Source organism: Agelaius phoeniceus, chromosome 27, assembly GCF_051311805.1.
Source record: "Agelaius phoeniceus isolate bAgePho1 chromosome 27, bAgePho1.hap1, whole genome shotgun sequence".
Taxonomy (NCBI): domain Eukaryota; kingdom Metazoa; phylum Chordata; class Aves; order Passeriformes; family Icteridae; genus Agelaius; species Agelaius phoeniceus.
Genome location: NC_135291.1, coordinates 5,819,825 through 5,838,463, shown reverse-complemented (window position 1 = coordinate 5,838,463; position 18,639 = coordinate 5,819,825). Strand labels below are relative to the sequence as shown.

General features: G+C 53.9%; 2 protein-coding genes across 2 annotated transcripts; one reads left to right on the top strand and one right to left on the bottom strand.

The window, feature by feature from the left end:
- Positions 1-1,235: 1,235 nt before the first annotated feature.
- On the top strand, positions 1,236-4,599 carry LOC129132009 (class II histocompatibility antigen, B-L beta chain-like). Its single transcript, XM_077191109.1, has 5 exons — positions 1,236-1,354; positions 1,796-2,065; positions 2,708-2,983; positions 3,574-3,680; positions 4,540-4,599. The coding sequence occupies exons 2-5, from the start codon at positions 1,810-1,812 to the stop codon at positions 4,597-4,599; spliced, it is 699 nt and encodes a 232-aa protein (XP_077047224.1). The 5' UTR covers positions 1,236-1,354; positions 1,796-1,809.
- Positions 4,600-4,985: 386 nt separating this feature from the next.
- LOC143695934 (uncharacterized) lies at positions 4,986-18,052 on the bottom strand. The gene is given in 3 exon segments (XM_077191166.1): positions 4,986-11,767; positions 17,093-17,186; positions 17,948-18,052. A coding segment is annotated over 1 exon segment (1,116 nt). The 5' UTR covers positions 11,558-11,767; positions 17,093-17,186; positions 17,948-18,052; the 3' UTR covers positions 4,986-10,441.
- Between the last annotated feature and the right edge of the window lie 587 nt (positions 18,053-18,639).

Below are 18,639 nucleotides of genomic sequence, written 5' to 3'. Positions count from 1 at the left end.
AGGAACTGAGCAGCGGCTGTGCCGCAGCCCGGGGGCTCCGCGAGGGCAGGAGCGGAGCGGCGCCGCTGCCGCCCAAAGCCGCTGCGAGCCGGGCCGAGCCGGGAGAGAAAACAGCCCGAGGCTGCAGCGCCGCTGCTTCAGCTGCCGGGACCGTGCCCGCGGAGCCCGGCTGGGGAGGAGTCCAACGCCGGGCGAGCCCCGGGCTTTCATCTCCTTCGGGACGGCCCCTGGTCGGCTTTTCCCCTGCGGGAGAAGCCGGTGCCGCCTGTACCCCGTGTCGCGAGCGGTGATTTCTCTGGCATTTTGGGTCTTTTGTCCCAGAGTGTGTGGGGGGACTAAGGGCTGACAATTTAATATCTAGCAGTTGTTTACTTTTAAAAATTAATATTCTTGCCTTGTGGGCATTCTGTTTGTTAATAAACTGATGGAGTTTTTGTTTGGTTTTTTTTGTTTGTTTTTTTGGTTGTTTTTTTTTTTATCTGTTTGTGTTTTTTTGGTTTTTTTTTTAAATTTCACTTATTAGCATTCATATCCTGTTGGTGGAAAGGGATAATTGGAACCCTGTAGAGGGGACAACACTCACTCCAGAGTGTCCTCTTTTAAATCGTCTCTCAAGCTGAGACACCCTACAAGTGCTTGCAATGTGGAATGAGCTACAGCCAGAGCTCCCACCTGATCTGGCACCAGGAGATCCAAACCAAGGAACATCCCTGCTGGGCCTTGGAATGTGGGAAGAGCTTCACATGGAAATCTGACCTGATTACCCATCATAGGATTCACCTCAGGGAATGGCCCTACAAGTTCTTGGAATTCAGGCAGAGCTTCCAGTAAGAACTCCCACCGCATCAAGGTCAGCAAGATCCACACCGGGCAATGGCGCTGCGGGTGTGGGGAGTGTGGGAAGGGCTTCAGCCCGAGCTCCAAGCTCGTCACCCGCCAGTGCATCCACACTGGGGAGAGGCCCTGCGAGTGCCCCAAGTGTGGGATCCCCGAGTGACCCCCGCTGTGCAGAGCCCTGGTGATCCGTGGTCCTGGTGATCCCCGTTGGGTGTGGGGAAGGTGTTGGAAAGATTTCTTTCTCTTCTCCTTGTCCTTCTGTGATTTGGTTGATAATAAATTTACTCCCTGTGCCCAGGCTGGGTCTGTTGCGCCTGTGCCGGTTCTCGGAGCGGGATCTCTCCCGATTTTTCTTCCAGCTCCTGGGCCTCTCCTCAGTCATTTAGAGAGCTAATCAGAGTGCGCGGCGCTGATGACTCCCCAGTTGCCAGGCGGTCCCACAGCGCCCAGAGCTCCTCACCTGGACTCCACCCGTGCTCCGCCCTCGCCTCCAGACTCTACCGCCAGGGGAATTTGGGTAGGGGGGAAGTGTCAGAGCCTGCCCGGCCCCGGCCATGGGGCGAGGGGCGGCAGCTGGGGCCCTGCTGGTGGCACTGGGGGTGCTGGGAGCCCCCCCGGCTGCGGGCGCGGAGCTCTCGGGTGAGCGGGGGAGGGGGAAGGGAAGTGTTGGGAGGGTGGGAACGGTGGGGCGTGGAGGGAAAAGGGGGAGGTGGGACCCTCGAATTGATGTGGGGGGTGGTGCTGGCGACCGAGGAGTTATGGAAAAGGGGGAGGAAAATACGGAGAAGAATGGAAAAGACGAAGAGGGGCCGCGGGAAGAAAGGGCCTACAAGGGGTGGCACGTGGGGCATACGGGTTGCACAGTGTGGATCCGGGGTTGCCTCTGAGATCTTGGTTTGCTGTGGGGTGCCGGGGGCTGCTGAAGGGGCACCCTCTGACCTGTGTCCTGCACACACAGGGCTGTTCCAGGAGATGGTTCAGTCCGAATGTCACTTCATTAACGGCACCGAGCGGGTGAGATTCGTGAAGAGATTCATCTACAACCGGGAGCAGTACGTGCACTTCGACAGCGATGTGGGGCACTTTGTGGGGGACACCCCATATGGGGAGGAGGTTGCCAGGCACTGGAACAGCGACCCCGAATGGATGGAGCACAGACGGGGTGCGGTGGACAGGCACTGCCGACACAACTACGAGTTGTCCACCCCGTTCCTCGTGGAGCGCCGAGGTGAGCGCGGGGCAGAGCGTGTCCCCCCTCGGCCCCTGCCCTGGCAGTGACCCTGGAGCCCCTCAAACCTTCCTTGGGAATAATCCCAGACATGCAGCCCTTCCTGTGCCCATTCCCGTGGGCTCTTGCCCAACCCGCAGTGTCCCGGAGCTCTCCCTATCTCTCCCAGTCCATCCCAGTCTCTCCCAGTCCGTCTCAGCTTCTCCCAGTGCCCCCCGCGTGTCCATCTCGACGGCTCGTGGAGCTGCTCCAGCCAATCAGAGCGCGTCTCTCTGATGACTCATCAGTTGCCAGGCAGACCCTCAGCGCCGAGTGCCCCGCGCTGGACTCGGCCTCCCAGTGCCGCGCTCTTCATTCCCAGTTCCTCCAAGTGCCGCCTCAGGCCCTCCCAATGCCAGAGAAATCGCTCTCAGTGCCAGGAACTTCATTCTCAGTCCCTCTCAGTTCATTCCATTCCATTCCATTCCATTCCCAGTCCTTCTCGGTCCACTCTCAGACTTCCATCCTCTCTCCCAGCGCCCTCCCAGCGTTCTCCAACCCCCTCCCAGTCTCTCCCCAGTCCCTCTCAGTGTTACCTGAGTCCTTCCCCGTGTCTCCCATTTCACCCGCATTTTATCTCGGAGTGTCCCCGCTCTCTCCCAGTGCCCCCCAGCGTGTCCATCTCCCTGGTGCCCTCGAGCTCCCAGCCCGGCCCCGGCCGCCTGCTCTGCTCCGTGATGGATTTCTACCCTGCTGCCATCCAGGCGAGGTGGTTCCAGGGCCAGCAGGAGCTCTCTGTGGTGGCCACCGATGTGGTCCCCAATGGGGACTGGACCTACCAGCTCCTGGTGCTGCTGGAAACCCCCCCCCAGCGCGGGCTCACCTACAGCTGCCAGGTGGAGCACGTCAGCCTGGAGCAGCCCCTGAGCCGGCACTGGGGTACGGCCCGGCCCCCACAGCACCGGGGGAGGGGGAGTGAGACTGGAGGGACTGAGAGGGGAGTTGGTGGTAGCTGGGAGTAATTGGGAGGGAGTTTGAGGGAGGCAGAGGGTAACTGGGAGAAGGGTTTGGATGGCCTGGGAGGGCAGAGAAGAGTTTTGGAGAATGCTGGGAAGACTGGGATGCAGTTAAGGGTTTCCTGGTGGCTTCTGAGAGGGAACATCCTGGTAGTGCTGGATGTAACTGGAAGGGAGTCTGATGGAGCTGGAGGGGCTGGAAGCAGGTTGGGGAGGTAAAAATGGGGCTGGGGTGGGAGCTGAGTGTGCTTCAATCTACTGGCAGTGACGTTGGTGAGTCCTGATGGGACTGGGAAAAGGTTTGGGGGATCATTGGAAGATGGGTGTCAATTGGGAGGGGGTTTGGGGTCCTGGAGGGACGGGGAGGGGACTTGGGTGGTACTAGGGAGGTTGGAGGGGGATAGGAAAGAGGTCTTGTGGTCTGAGGTGGGCTGGAGGGGTATGAGGTGCTTGGAGGGGCTTGGGGTGTCTGTGAGAGGTTTTGGGGGGTCCTGACCCCTGCGGACTCCCCAGAGATACCACCGGACACCGCCCGCAGCAAGATGCTGATGGGGATTGGGGGCTCCGTGTTGGGCTTTGTCTTCCTGGTGCTGGGGCTCAGCTTCTACCTGTGCAAGAAGGTGAGGAGGGTGCCGGTGGTCGTGTCCCCCCTCCCCCGGAGCGTGTGCGCTCCTGCCGGGGCCCCCAGCCCGGTGTCACCCCCTTTTCTCTGCCCACAGAGCTCCTGAGCCGGCGGCGGCCGCAGCCCCTCCCCATGGGCTCGGGCCCGGCTGGGATCCCCCGCTCCGTCCCCACTCCGCTGATTTTGGGGGGGTCCCGTGTCCCCCCCAGCCCCGCTGGCGCTCTGCCCCCGCCCAGTGCCTGCTCCCAGTGCTCCCAATAAAGCTTCCCAGTTCACCCTGATCCCATTTAAGGGGGAGCTGTGTGGATGTGGAGGAATTTTGGGGGAACCCACAGGGGTACTGTGATGGGAGGGGGCAGAATTGGCCCCGAGATGGATCAGGAATGGGGACACCTGTGAGTCCCCTGTGTGTCATCCCACACTGGGTGCTGGGACCCCACCCTGGCTGTGGGTGAGGAGCTCTTGGGTGAGAGGGGGAGCAGCACAGGGAAGATGGGAGAGGTGTTTGAGAGGGGGGTAAGAGGAGGGGGGACAGAGGCAAAGGAGTTCCCCTGGGAGTCCCTTCCTGTCCCCATCACTGGATCTCCTGAGCTGTTCTTGGGGTTCTGGAGGGGGGGTGGGGTGAGTGTAAGCAGAACCTTGCTGGGGGGGGTCCCCAACCTCCCCCATCCCTCCCTGGGGGGCTGACAGTAGGGGTGTCCCCACCCAGCAGCCAGTGCTGTGGTGGCCGTGGGGAACAGGGGAGTGGGAATGGGGGATCCAGGGTGGTCCCTTGAGCCCTCAGCCTGCTGTAGGGTGATGGGGTCTGTTGGGGGGTGAGGGGAGGCACCCCCTCACCTGTCTCCTTTCCCACACAGGTGCGTTCCATTTTTGGGGAAAAGCCCACTGTCATTTCCCCGATGGCAACAACTGGGTGAAGTTTGTGGACAAGGAACATCCACAACTGGGAGTAATTGGGGCTCAGGAGATACCCCAAAATTTTGAGGTGGGATTGAGTTGTTTGGAGGTGGAGTTGAGCCATTTTCAGTGGGATGGAGTCGTTTTGAGGCACCACCCATCCCTCTGCGCTTTTGGGGAGCAGAGCTGTGAGGGCCTGAAATGTCCCAGGTTAATGGCTCGAGCCATTGGCAAAAGCAGAGGGGGCTTTGCTGGCCATGGGAAGTGCCCAGGGGCAGAGATGGTGAACACCCAGCCCTGGACGGGATGAGCTGGACTGGGAGCCAGGGAAGGGAAGAGGCCGATCAGAAGCAGATGCTGCCAGGCAGGACAGTGTTGGTGATGGAGAGAGACAGGGAAGACTGACTCAGTGATCAGAATCCAATTTTATTGTGGGATTCAAACGCTTATATACTATTTCAGGGAGACTAGTAATGTGTTCTACAATGATTAGGTTAAAATCACATACACAAACTTATGCATATAAAAACATCTCTTGCTTGCAGAGTTTAATGGGATTTTCTTTTTCCGGTAAACCCGTTTGATTGAATCTTCTTGCAATCCAGGTCTAATTTTCAAAGTTCCATTTGTTTTTCCCAAGGCAGCCTGTTATCAAATCTCTTCTGTTAACCAAATCCAAAGTCCATCATCTGTCTTGTGTCCCCCGACATTCCAACAGGACAGGGCTTTGGACCAGGGCAATGCCCTCCCTGACACAACTGGCTCAGCTCTGGGAACTCCCCTGGGGAAGGCCCGGGACATTCACACAGAGGGCTGGAGGTTTTCATCCCTTCCCATGGGCCATACCTGGCTCAGCTGCACTGCTGGAAGAGGCAGGGCCACATCTCAGAAGGGCCATAAACCATCAGAGCCCTGGGATCCACAGTGTGACATCAGACAGTGTAGAACTCGTGCCAGAGGAGATACCTGGGCATTCACCCAAACCTGAACCCATACTGACCCACAGAACTTGGTGTTCCTGGGGCTTTCCCAACCCCCAAGGGATCCATCCTGGGACCATCACTTAGACCAAGGACAAGGGACATTGTAATAATCAAAACCAAAACTTTTGTTGCGGGATCCAGGGCTGGTGCCTGTGTATCTTTCTACTCTGATGCTTGTTTTCTTTTCCTTTACATAATTTCTCTTGTGTTACTTTAACGAGCCCCCCTAACTTCCAAAACCTGGCCACACAAACCCAATACACTGGATCAAAACATGGATCACTCAGAATGGGGGTCACCAGGTCTCTGTCCATCATGGGTCACTCTGATGGGTGATAAAGCTGGAGCAGGGGACAAAGTCCTTCCCATAGTCGGGGCACTTGCAGGGCTTCCCGGATCTGTGGGTCCATTTGTGTGAGGCCAAGGCAGAGCTGTAGGAGAAGCTTTTCCCACACTCAGGACCCTCTTACGGCCTCTACCCAGTGCAGATGTGCAGGTGCATGACGAGGTGGGAGTTGCATTTATAGCTCTTCCCACAGCTGGGGCAGTGAATGGTCCTCTCCCCTGTGTGTGTTTTCAGCCCAGGGGGTCAGAGTGGGGAAACTGCTGGCAGCACCTTCAGGACACAGTCAAGGGCTGGGGGTCTCCTTCCCCGACTTCATTTTCTCTCCCCAATTCAAATCATCCCCTCCCATGCACATTTTCTCCCCACAGTCCTCACCCCAATTAAACTTCTCCACAATTATAAGCCCTGATCTCTCTCCCTGCCCCCAGGTCCTCCTGGCAGGACCTCACCAGGACCTCCTGGAAACAGAAGAAAGGGTTAAAAATTTCATCACTATTTCCATTTATTTCCTTGGTTTCTGGGGGATTTTCCTGCAGCTGCTCCGGGTGAAGGCTGAGGGGTCCTCTCAAACTTCACTCCCTTTCCAGTCCCTTTTCCAGCTCTTTTCCTCAGCTGACCCAAATCTGCAGATTTTGGGGGCTGGGAGGGGTCGCTCTGCTCGGGAGTCTTGGAGGTGTCCCCAGGGAGACCCCGAGGCCCCAGCGCAGTTCCCTCCGGCCCCTTGGAGCATTTGGAATCTCCAACTCTCAGCCAGCGCTCTCCATGGGATTCAATCCCCCCCTGCAGGGTTTTACCTCAGACTGGCTTTATTTCCAGAGGGTTTTGTGGTTTCCTTTCCAGCCAGGCCCTGGTGGCACCGGAGCAGCCATGGGTGCCAGGGCAGGAAGGGCTGTGGGACAGCACCTCCCCACAAACCTCCGGGAGGGGACAAGGGTTCGGGGGGAAATAGAGAATAAACACGGGATTATAGAAGAAGAAAAAAATATAGACTATATATGATACCTAAAATGAAATTAAATGAAATAAAACTATGAAAAAAAAAGTGACAGCAGAGCTTTTTCTGTTGGGACTTCGTGTTTCTTGTCCCAGTTGTGAGCTGGGTCTGAGACAGAATCCAGTGGCTGGAAGAGACATTGCTGCTGAAGGGCCTCATATTGCCAAAACTAAAGTGTCAAGTATCAAGTAACACTTTGAAGTTACAGAAGTCCCAGAACCCACATTGGATTCCCTCATTTGAAGCTGAAAGCAGAGCTCCCCTTGCAACTCTGCTTTGTAACAATGAATGTAAAAAAGGGAGATGTGATGGAAATTATGGTCAGTTCATGCCACTGCTTCCCCCTCAGGGACAGGAATCCTTGCCCTGCTCCAGGGCGTTGGATCTGTCCATGGGTCGGTCCCTGCCCTGTCCAGCTAGGGTCCCTTCCCACCCGTGCAGTCACTCCTCAGCTCGGCCCTGAGGTGTGGGGCAGTCGTGCTCCAGCCCTGTTGGTAGCAGCGCCAGTTCGTGCCAGGCCATCGGATCCATACTGTCCAAAAGACCTCATTTCCCCATGGCTCTACCTGGCTAGAGGCAGGGCCTCTCTAGCCTTGGTTATCACTCCCTCCCTCAACATAAATCCGACAGGTTCCTTCAAGGGGATGTGACGTATCATCTTCCGTTCTGTAACACCCAGCAGCTCAGTCATGGGAGGGTGAGGCCAACTTCACTTTAGCAGAACTCCCTCGGTTAGTGTTTGCCTCTTTGAGCTGACATCCCTGCTGCCAGGACATAAGTGGGTTTGCCATCCCACCTTCTCATGTCTTCCCCATGTTCACCAAGGAAGAACCACAGCTCAGCTCATTGGGTGTACCCCCTCTCTCTAGCTGGGGGACATTAGACTTTGACGTTAGGGCCTGTGACTTGCACTGGCGCCACATGGGAGCTGTTCTTTCTCACCTCCTCTCTCACCTTCCTAATTTCCTCTTACAACTCCTCTTTGGTCCTTAACCAAAGCAGAGACATGAGTGTGCATCAGGCATTGACCATACTCTCAAAATACCTGAGCCTGTTGGCTACAGAACCTACTGTCTTTCACTTGTCTTCAGCATTCATCATTGCAGTGAAGATGGTGTATTGAGATGGCCCCAGATTTGCCACGTTCCACAACATTCGCCCTGTGCACCTAACCTTGTTGGAGTCATTATGGTGCTGTTGGCCCCTTCCAAAGAGTTCCTCTAGTACTGCCACTTCTCTCAGATGCTGGATCTTTTCCTCAATGGTCTTCCAATGGTCTTAGGATGGCAATCCTGCATTCTGTCTCTGTGAACAAACCTCTTTCTTACACTCGTTAAAAGCCGCTCACAGAGGGAGGTAAAGGGGCCATGGCTCCCTCACAAACACCTGATCAATACCCATGTCCTGGGTCAAGGATCCCAAATTCCTTGCTTTGCCACCATCCAGTTGCACTCCTGGACCCGTAAGGACCCAAACTCAGAGTAACCAGTTTGAGTAAGCCTCACAGCCTTGCTATACAATGTTTTTTTGCAGATTACAGAGACTGTGGTATGACAGGGACTCAGTTGATGATTTCAACTTCTGGCTTCCTTGCTGGTTGTGAGGGCCCTGGTTCCTCATAATTATTAGCTGGGCACACTGTTAATGATGTCTTATACTTCCCCCTCTGCACAGGGGCGACTGCTGCTGGCTGTGACTGCCCATGTGGTTCAGCTGGAACCTGGACAGTTGTAATATCCATGGGCTCCAGTGCTGCATCATCAGACTCTCCCTCTTTGAGGCAGGGAGAGGGTTACCCACCAGCTGGAGAAGTATACTCCCTCAGCACATGTTGTATCTTCTCCATTACCCCCATCCAGTCTGGGTGGTTTATTTGAGGTGGGCTGTTGGGCAGTGTCAGGCTGTGGGGCAGCATCCCTAGTCACTGAGGTAGAGTGACTAGATGTTAGAGTGGTAACTCAAGGCAGTCTCACCTTATCTCTAAATGCTAAATAGAACAGGAATATCAGCAACACCAGCCACTCTATGATATGGTTGGCATCTAGAGAATATTTGATCCCTTAGAAAGTTCTTGGGATAGGGCCAAAGAAATGGGTGAAGGGTTGGGAGAAAACTTCCCCCGGTGTTACTTCCTCACAATGGGTGCCATTATCAATGAAATCCCAAAAACATACACTTAGTGTGTGGTAACCATGTATCCATGTGCCCGCTTTCAAGAAGTAAAAAATCCATTAATTCCTCACCTTATTGACCCATTGTGCAAACACTGCATAACAGCAACAGTAGCCTTAGTCACAGGACCCATGTTTAGATAAGGAGCTGCAAACAGGAAAAATACAGCCACAATAATGCACTCATCGAACTGGGGTAGGCTACACCACATGGTGCTGCCTAACAAAGTTTTTATATCCAGCACACAAAAATGTAGGTTACCCAGGAACTGTTATTCCTTTGTCACTCTTTCCTCTCAATCCCCTCAGGCCCCACACCGGGTGCCAAAATCTGTCTTGGTTTCAAAGACAGGTGCCTATAAAGGAAGGTGGGAACCTCTCTTGGAATGGAAAATATGACCCTCTCCCCTCTGAATTATTATAAATTTGAAACTAAGGGGCTGATGGGGCTTTCAGGCAAAGATATGAAAAAAGAAATAACAGTTCTTTACTAGTATGTATGTGTATGTATGTATGTATGTACGTTTACAGAAACTCTGGGGTCCTGCCCAAAGCCGCTGGGCGTCTGGATGTTGGGTAAGAGTGTACCAGGAAGCCTTGAAGCAGAGGCAGAGAAGAGCAGGGCTGAGTGGGAAATTGCTCCCTTGGGTAGCTCATCTGAGATGGCTGGTCCCTGGGTCAGGCTGTGCAAAGCGGGCAGACTCTGGCAGGGGACTGGGGGGCGTGCTCCTGGTCCCAGGTCCTGGTGTGGTACACACTGGCTTTGGGCTCCCAAGAAGCAGAGAACCACAGAAGGAAGCCAATAAGCGCAGCCACAGTGCTGAAGGAAAAGAAACAAAAAGAAACAGGCAAAACCCACAAGGCAACTATTTCTGGTCAGAGGCAGGAGGCAACAGGGCCATTGCACAGATTGGCTGCTCTCACAGGAAATTCTGGGCTGGGTCTCACCCCTCCCGATACTCCCAGAGTCGGGGGAGATGAGGGGGGACCAATGACCACCATAGAAACAAAAAACTACAAAAATGGTATGGGATAAAAAAACAGTCCCAAGACAATGCCTGTGGGCCAGAGAGAATTAGAATTGTGGAATCATTTATGTTAGAAAAGATGTCGAATCAGTATTCCCTGATGCCACCAGAAAAAATAATTGAAAACCAAAGGTGACATTTTATGGGGCTGAAAGTCAGTCTGCTCTTCCCAATGAGTTGCTGAAGTCAATCAGCATCCCGATGGATGTTCCTCTCCGTGTTCATCCAGGTACCTGTGGGAAGCCAAGAAGATGTGGAACCCACCAGCCAGGTGTCTCTCCAACATTGTTTACCAGGACCATAAATCACCAGGGCTCGGCCCAAAGGGGGTCACTGGGGATCATCCAACGCGGATCCTCCCATGGGGGATGGAGCTGGAGCAATGCATGAAGCTCTTCCCACACTCGGGGCACTCACAGGGCTTCCCTTACTGGTGCATCCATTGGTGTTATGTCAAGTGAGAGCCTCTGGAGAAGCTCTTCCCACACTCAGGACACTCATAGGGCCTCTCCCCAGTGTGGATGCACCGGTGCGTGACAACATGGGAGTTTTGCTTGAAGCCCTTCCTGCAGTCAGGGCAGCGGAAGGGCCTCTCCTCTGTGTGTATTGGCTGATGTAGAAGGAGATGGGAGCTGGTATAAAACCTCTTCCCACACTCCCCACACTCGTAGGGCCTCTCCCCGGTGTGAATGCGCCGGTGGATGATGAGGTATGAGTTTTGCTTGAAGCGCTTCCCACAGTCAGGGCAGCAGAAGGGCCTCTCCCCTGTGTGTACTGGCTGATGCAGGAAGAGCTGTGAGCTGGTCCGAAACCTCTTCCCACACTCGGCACACTCATAGGGCTTCTCCCCAGTGTGGATGAGCTGGTGGCTGGAGAGGGTGAAGTTGTGCTTGAAGCGCTTCCCACAGTCATGGCAGCAGAAGGCCCTCTCCTCTGTGTGTATTGGCTGATGTTTGAGGAGATGGGCACTGCTCCAAAACCTCTTCCCACACTCAGCACACTCATAGGGCCTCTCCCTAGTGTGGATGCACTGGTGGATGATAAGCTGGGAGCTCCAGGAGAAGTTCTTCCCACATTCCAAGCACTCGTAAGGCTGTTCCCGTTCCCTGGTGTGGATCTTACAGTGCTTGATCAGGGTGGAGCTCCGGCTGAAGCTCTTCCCACATTCCAAGCATTTGTAGGGCCGTTCTCCAGAGTGGATCTTCAGGTGGCTGTGCAGGTGGAAGCTCCGGCTAAAGCTCTTCCTACATTGCCCACACTCATAGGGACGTTCCCCAGTGTGGATCCTCTGGTGCTGGGTCAGGTCAGAGCGCTGGCTAAAGCTCTTCTCACATTCCCCACACTTATATGGATGTTCCCCAGTGTGAATCATCTGGTGATGGATTAGGTAGGAGCTCCGGCTTAAGCTCTTCCCACATTCCCCACACTCATATGGACGTTCCCCAGTGTGGAACATGGTGCTGGATCAGGTTCGAGCTCCGGCTGAAGCCCTTCCCACATTCCAAGCATTTGTGGAGCTTCTCCCAAGCTTCAGGCTTCTCTACCAGCTCTGAACTGTGTCTGGATCTCTGGCCTTCCCAGCACAGGGGGAGTCTTTCTTCCTTGCAGCTCCCTGGGCTGGATTTGCAGCCTCTCCTTGTGGTGGATCTGTGGCACTTTTCTGTGACTGTAGTCACAAGGGTTTTCAGGATGAAGAAGAGAAGAGAATGTTGATTCTATGATCAGAAGGCTTGATTTATTATTTTATGATATATGTTACATTAAGATTATACTAAAAAGAAATAGAAAGGAAAAGGTTTCTTCAGAAGCTAGCTAAGCTAAGAATAGAAAAGAATGAATAACAAAGATCTGTGTCTCAGACAGAGCAAGAGCCAGCTCTGCCATGAGTGGTCAGGAAATCTAAACACTCACAGGAGACCAATCACGGGTCTACCTGTTGCATTCTACAGCAGCAGATAACCATTGTTTACTTTTGGTTGCTGAAACTGCAGCTTCTCACAAGGAAAAATCCTAAGAAAGGATTTTTCATGAAAGATGTCTGCGACACTTTTCCTCTTCCTCTATCTGGCTAAGGCTTGAGAATGACAAATCCTGGTTTGAAGCAAAAAACAAGGGGATGAGCACCCTGGGATGGGGTTCCTCCTGAACAAGTCCATCTCAGGAAGTCACCAGATGCTTTGTGTCCATAAAACTCTCCAAAGCAAGACTCAGCCCCCAAAAAACCCCTCATAAGAGATCTGCCTCTCTCATCTCTCCATTTTCGGGTTCTGCAGGTTTCCCTTCACTGGGCTGATAGGGGGCCTGTGGCTTCTGGCATGGCTCGTTCGAGGATCTTGTTTATGGATGATCCAGGGGCTTTTGATGGTCCCTTTTCCCCTGACTCTCTGCTCCAGGGTTCCACAGATCCCAGGGGTCCCCACACTCCAGGCCATTCTGCTCTGGCCTTCAGGTTGCCAAGGGTTCTCCAGGTCTGGGTGAGCTATCCTCTCTTCCCACTCCAGGGGTCTCAGGGTTCCCCTCCACTGCTCTCCTGGGGCATCACAAAGACCCATATCCTCTCCCCACCAGTACCTGGTGATTGTCACATGGACCCCAAATAACACTCAAAGGGGGAACTGCAACTCAGCATTGGGGTCCTGCAAGATACAAAGTTCCCCCAAAAAAACCAAGCCCTTGCAGTGATCCACAAAGTTATTTGGGTCTCAAGTATGCAATCTGTAAACTCCAAACATTCCCCATAAAAAAACTCTTGAGAACTCTCTGATATATCTAGGGCAACCTCCTCCTCCCTGGCCACCTGCAGGATAGAACCTCGTACTTTTCCTGTCTCCCTTCTCGTGCTCCCATGCCTCCTCCTTCCCAACCCTGGACCTCTCCTTCGTACTCCCCCTCTGCCCCACATCTGCTGCAGCACTAGCTGGTGGATTGGGAGAATGACCCCCAAAAATCCCCCAGGAATGGACAAGAGGATTGGGGATTCCCCCAGTGCAGATCCATCCCCTCCCAGAGCCCTGGAGAATCACTCAAGGGATGATGTGATGGGGACACAAAGAGACCCCCTACACGATCTCCGTTCCCACTGTGCCCCCTCCCCTAATCTCCCTCTCCTACACCTTTCCATCATGTACCCTAATCCCAGCTCTGCCCAGCTCAGTTTGGGGCTGACCCACCCCCTTCTTTCATTCAGTCAAAGTATCCTAAATGTCCTTTTATGACTTCTCTCCCCCTTTCAAATTGTGTTGAAAGGAATAAGTGATGTGTCTTTACAAACAGATGGTGTGAATATGCTGGGAGATAGGGCCAGCAACTTGTAGATGAGGAACTGACAGGAGAAACCACCAGTTTCAGAAAATGGTTTTTAATTCACACAGAGACTTCGACTCAGCCAAAGTCCTGATAAATTCCGGAACTTCAAGAAGAACAAAGATTTAAGAGAGCCATGAATATCATGTGTAATACAAAAGGAGAGAATGTTCAAGAAGTTTGCACATTTTCCCACAGCAAATTAAGGATGTAGATACCTAGGGGGAGACACATTGGCAGGACAGGGACCAGATCTGGGATACCAGGTGTGGAGGGGATGGTGAGCACAAGGAGGAGGATGAAGGAACATCTGGGAAAGGCAGATTAAGGGAAAGTGTCAGAATTTTCTTTTATGGCTTTTATTTCAGAGACTGCAAAATGAACAGGTTTTGCAGAAAGCTCAGCAGCTGTCAGAGGATGAGCACCCACAGACACTGAGGGGGGCTGCAGGAGGGGCAGAAGAAGGCCCTGAACCACTTGGGCACAAAGGCCCAGCAGGTGAATGCAAGAAGGGAGCAGCAAAAGGCCAAGCTGAAGGCAAAGGCCAGGGCAGAGTTCCTACAGCCCCTGAGGGATCAACCCCAGGGCCCAAGGGGGCCCCAGCACCCAGGGCACGGGCTCGGCCACAAGCACCCGGCAGAGGCATTGCCCTCCTCGGCAGGGGACAGCCCACCCAAACAGCCCCTGGCAAGGAATCAGGGCTCCAGCTGCAGGGCACAAGGACACTGCAAGCACAGACAGCAGCACCCTCAGGACCAGCAAGTCCACCCCGTGATGGACATGGATTGGCAGGGCTGTCACAGCTCCCATCACACCAGGGACCCTCCACACTGGAGCCCTTGAGAACATTCAGGTGGGTCTGCATTGAGAGGAGGCCTCCCCTGATAGACACAGGGGCCCTCTCAATCCACTCTGAATCTCAGATGCAAGGGGGGGAAAATTGTCAAAAAGTTGTTTGATCATTCAGGGGCTAAGTGGGAAAAATGAGCAGGTGTGTTTTCTTCAACCACTATCAGTAGATGTGGGAGATAGATTTGAAATGCATGGGTTTCTACTTCCTCCTAATTGTGATTATCATTTACTGGGAAGGGATTCAATGGCTAATGTGGAAATACAGATTTGTATTCTAAAAGGTAAAACAGAGGCTAATGATGTATCTTGGTGTCAGATGAGTGGCAAGGCCTGTGCTAAACTGAGCCCTGAAGTGTGGGCAGCCCCAGGAAAACACAGACAATTTAATATGGAGTCTCTCCAAATTACTTTGAAGCAACCAGGACAAGAAGTGTCTAAAAGCAATACCCTATTCCAAGGGTGGGAAAGAAGGAAGGGCTCACAGCCTGGTACTGAGTCCCTGTTCAAGGCAGGGCTTTTGGAGCCAGGGATGTCTCCCTACAACACTCCTATCCTGCCAGTCAACAACCTGGATGGATGGACAGGAGGAGGAAAACAGAATTTTCAAGCATTAAAGTGAAGATTAACTGAGGCTGCTGGCCTGGGCCTTCCAGACAGGGAATAAGAATTTGAATTGTATGTTAAACAGGGCCATGCCAAAGGAATCCTTCTGCTAAAATGCTTAACCCAGTGGCCAGAGAGTGGCCTCATTGTCTGCACAATTGTGCAGCCCCGGCCCCACTGGGAACTGAGGCCTGAAAACTGATAACAGCAGGAACTCTCATTGTTCAAGTCTGGCATCAAGGTAAAGCTTGGATAACCAAAAGAGCCTCTAAATGGATGAGCGGGGCTCGGTTATTACAGTATGAAACTTGTTCAGTGGCACCAGGAGGATTTAGAACTGAGGACAGGGGAAGAGTTTAACCCAGCCTCCTGTTTGAACAGCCTGGAGAGGGGCTGGCAAGAAACCCAGGACTGCACTCAAGGGACAGAGCTCCCGACCCAGGCTGAGAGAGATTGACGGGACACATCCACCTTGGGACTTTGCTGTTGCCAACACCCAGCCAGGACATCGGCTCCTGCCTAAGCAGTGCAAAGCAGCACCACTGGTGGCCAAGGGGCTCATGCCAAGTGTCCCTGAGGCCAGAAACAGCCGCCAGCACAGCTGAACACGGGGGGACCCCTCAGCCTGGCCTCAGGGGCTCTGAAGCCCCGGAGATTTGCACTTCCCGCCTGCAGCAGGACCATGGCAGCCGCCACTGAGCCTGCCCTGAAGGCAACGCAGCAGCAGCCAGGGCTCCACAGCGGGCCAAGCCCCTGGGCCTGCCCACAGATCCTCTGCTCAAACCCTCGGAAATCCTGGCCACCCTCCTCTGGCACCTCCAGCCACTGCGGCCAAGCCTTGCTGCCACTGCTGCAGCTTCAGCGCTGGCTGGGCCTGCACTGCCACAGCTGCTGGGGAGCACCACGGCACAATTCCACTCTGGGGCTCACTCACACCCACACACTGGACTGACTGGAATAAGATTACACCATGGGAATGTTTTTTCTTAATAATGCTACTTTTATATTGTCACTTCGTTTGGGTCAGCAGTGTGACAATCAATTTTTATTCTTAGCTGAAGAAGTAGAAAAAAATCTTTATGGCTTTGGATTCTTTTTGTGCGTGTGTTTGTGTGGCTGTTAGTGATGGAAAAATTTTGTTGTGGTTTTTGTTATCTTTACCTATAGGTTGCAATTGCAAAACTAGAAGAGATTAAAATGTGGCCCTTTAATGCATAAACAGTTAATAGAATACTGTTAAAAAAAAAACATCTGGTCTTTGCTGGGGGCCACACGTGAGTCACAGAATGGCTTCCCTGGAAGAGAAGCTTCATTCCAGGCATCCTGGAGAGGAGCTTTAGAAATGTAAATTAACACTCCTGGGGCAAAGCCTGGACAATGTACCTGGGTCTTCCTGCCTGGGGCAGGAATTGGGCTGATTCCCTCTGCCCCTCACCCCAAGCTCTGCCTGCTTGCACTGATGGAATTTGCACAGCTCAAGGCAGAGCCCAGGGTGAGGATATCTCACCCTGAAACAGGTGAAGCTGCAAAGGGAAACAGCAAAAGGAGAAAGTTGTGAAAACTTCACTAAGTGCGGGGGGAATCATCCCTCTGCCCACTCCAACATGTGCTGTCGCTGTCTGTGTTATATAGGGTGTATTAGAACACTGGGGTGTTTCTGGTACTACAACATCAGAGAAATCAGCTGGGAATCCAAGTATTTGATAATTTAATTAGAGAAAAGCATCAATTGATGCAGTCCTTGCTGGAGAGCGCGGCCAAAAATGGAGAAAAGATGAACGGCCAGCAGAACAAATCCTATAACACCATGGACCAGCCCCTGGGAACCCAAACCAATTCATATCAGGAGCCACAGAACCCATTTCTCATTTCAATGCCATCATTAGATTACAAGCTGCCCTGGGAATAACCAACCAGACAGCTCCAGCTCCTGACCTTCCTGCTGACCAATCCACTGAAATGAGGAACACAACATTTCACCATGGGATGGGATCAGATCATCTGTTAGCAGAAAAAGGAGGAGTTAATGAAAAATTAAATGACTCAAACTGCTGTTGGCAAATACATGACAACCAAAAAGTGGAGAAACAGAAAACAAAGGAAATAAGAAAGCAGCTCATGTCTTGGTCCAAACGTGAAAAGGATGGGAATGGGACACGGTTTTGTGGTTTCCTGGCAGACCATGGGTTTAACGAATGCTATTTCTCCTCTTATGCGCTACAGCAACTCTCACCTTTTTACCATGCTCCACACCATGAGAGTGCAGCTCATTCAGCAGCTGAGCGAGGGGATGCAAGTGGCAGCCAGGCCTCCTGATCCAGAAACGGCTACAGAAGGACAGCAATGAGGACACTGAGAATAATCCCAAAAGCAAAGAGGACCCAGTAAGAAAAATCAGACGCAATGAATGAATCTGCTTGGAGAAAGGGTCAGGGACTTGTAGACAGGAAAGTAATGGAAGAAACCATAAGCTTCAGAAAATGTTGCTAATTGACACAGACTCGTGCTTCAAGTCCTGCTAAATTCCCGAACTTCGAGGAAAAGAACAAAGACTTAACAGAGCCATGAATATCGGCTGTTCTACAAAAGTGGGTATGCACATTAACGAGGACATGCAACTGGCGGATCGGGAAGTCTGAACCTTCCAAGTACCTCAGCCAGTGGGCAAAGGGAGAGGGAGATGAGCCGGGAAAATGAGGATAAAAAGGAGGCTGCGAACTACAATGGCAGAGAGCGCACGGCAAATGCCCCACGGCCTCTCCCTCTGCTCAGCAATAAAGTCACTTGTACAGGACTCCTCTGTCTCCTCGGGGCACAGAAACCTCCGGCCACGTGAATTTCCCCGCACAGCCCCGGGCACGGGGCAGCCGCCTCTGTCCCAGCCACAGGAACCGGGCCGAGCCAGCGCTGCTCCGGCAGCGGCTCCTGCCGAGGCAGCGGCCGCAAGGAGACCGCGGGCAGCCGCTCCCGCGGCGCCCTCACGCCAGCGGCAACACGCGCCGGACACGGCAACACAGCCTGAGCCCCCTGCTGCCCCCGAGGCCCGCAGCGAGCCCCGAGCCCCCGCACAACCCAGCGCGGCTCCCACCTGCGCTGCGGCCGCCTCCCAGCTCCGCCGCCGCCTCCCAGCTCCGCCGCCGCCTCAGCGCGCGAGCCACGGCCGCCCTCAGGCCGCCACCGCGGCCCTGCTCCGCCCCGATCCCACCAATCAGCGCGCCAGAACCACGACTGACGGCACCGTCGCCCAATCGCAGCCAGGGGCGGGCTCTGCACCCGGCACAGCCTCGCCCCGCGCTCTCAGGGCCCCCCGGGCTGCGTGAGGGCAAAGCCGGAGAAGAGGAACAGCCCTGGAACGGGCCCGGGCCCGAGGGGGATTGAGCTGAAAACACAAACAAACTTCTCCGCACCTCCCTCTACGGCTTTCCCAGCACGGCGGCTTCTGTGGCTCCAGCTCAGCGGGAAGCCCTGGAGCTCCACTTCTCCTACCCCTAATTAGGAGCATCACGGCATCTGATCAGCATCTTCATCAGTGCGATACTAACCAAACTGAACTGATGTGGAGCCCCCAGCAGCGCCTCTCTGCCATCCCCGCTGCAGCCCTCGCTGGCTGCTCCAGCCTCAAGGGCAGACCGGGAGCTCTGGGAAGGGGTCTCGGCTCGGGGCGCAGCCCCCGGGGCAGCCCCACGGCCCCCACGGCAGCTCCAAGGCTCCTCCAGCCGGGATGGAACGTGGCACGGGGAGCAGGGGAAGGAACAGGGCTGCCGGCGCCAGGGGAACACG

Coding starts and splice junctions, on each gene's coding strand:
- LOC129132009 (XM_077191109.1), top strand. CDS start 1,810: ATGGTTCAGTCCGAATGTCACTTCATTAACGGCACCGAGCGGGTGAGA. Junction 2,984..3,573: donor GCCCCTGAGCCGGCACTGGG/GTACGGCCCGGC, acceptor CGGACTCCCCAG/AGATACCACCGGACACCGCC. Junction 3,681..4,539: donor GCTTCTACCTGTGCAAGAAG/GTGAGGAGGGTG, acceptor TTTCCCACACAG/GTGCGTTCCATTTTTGGGGA.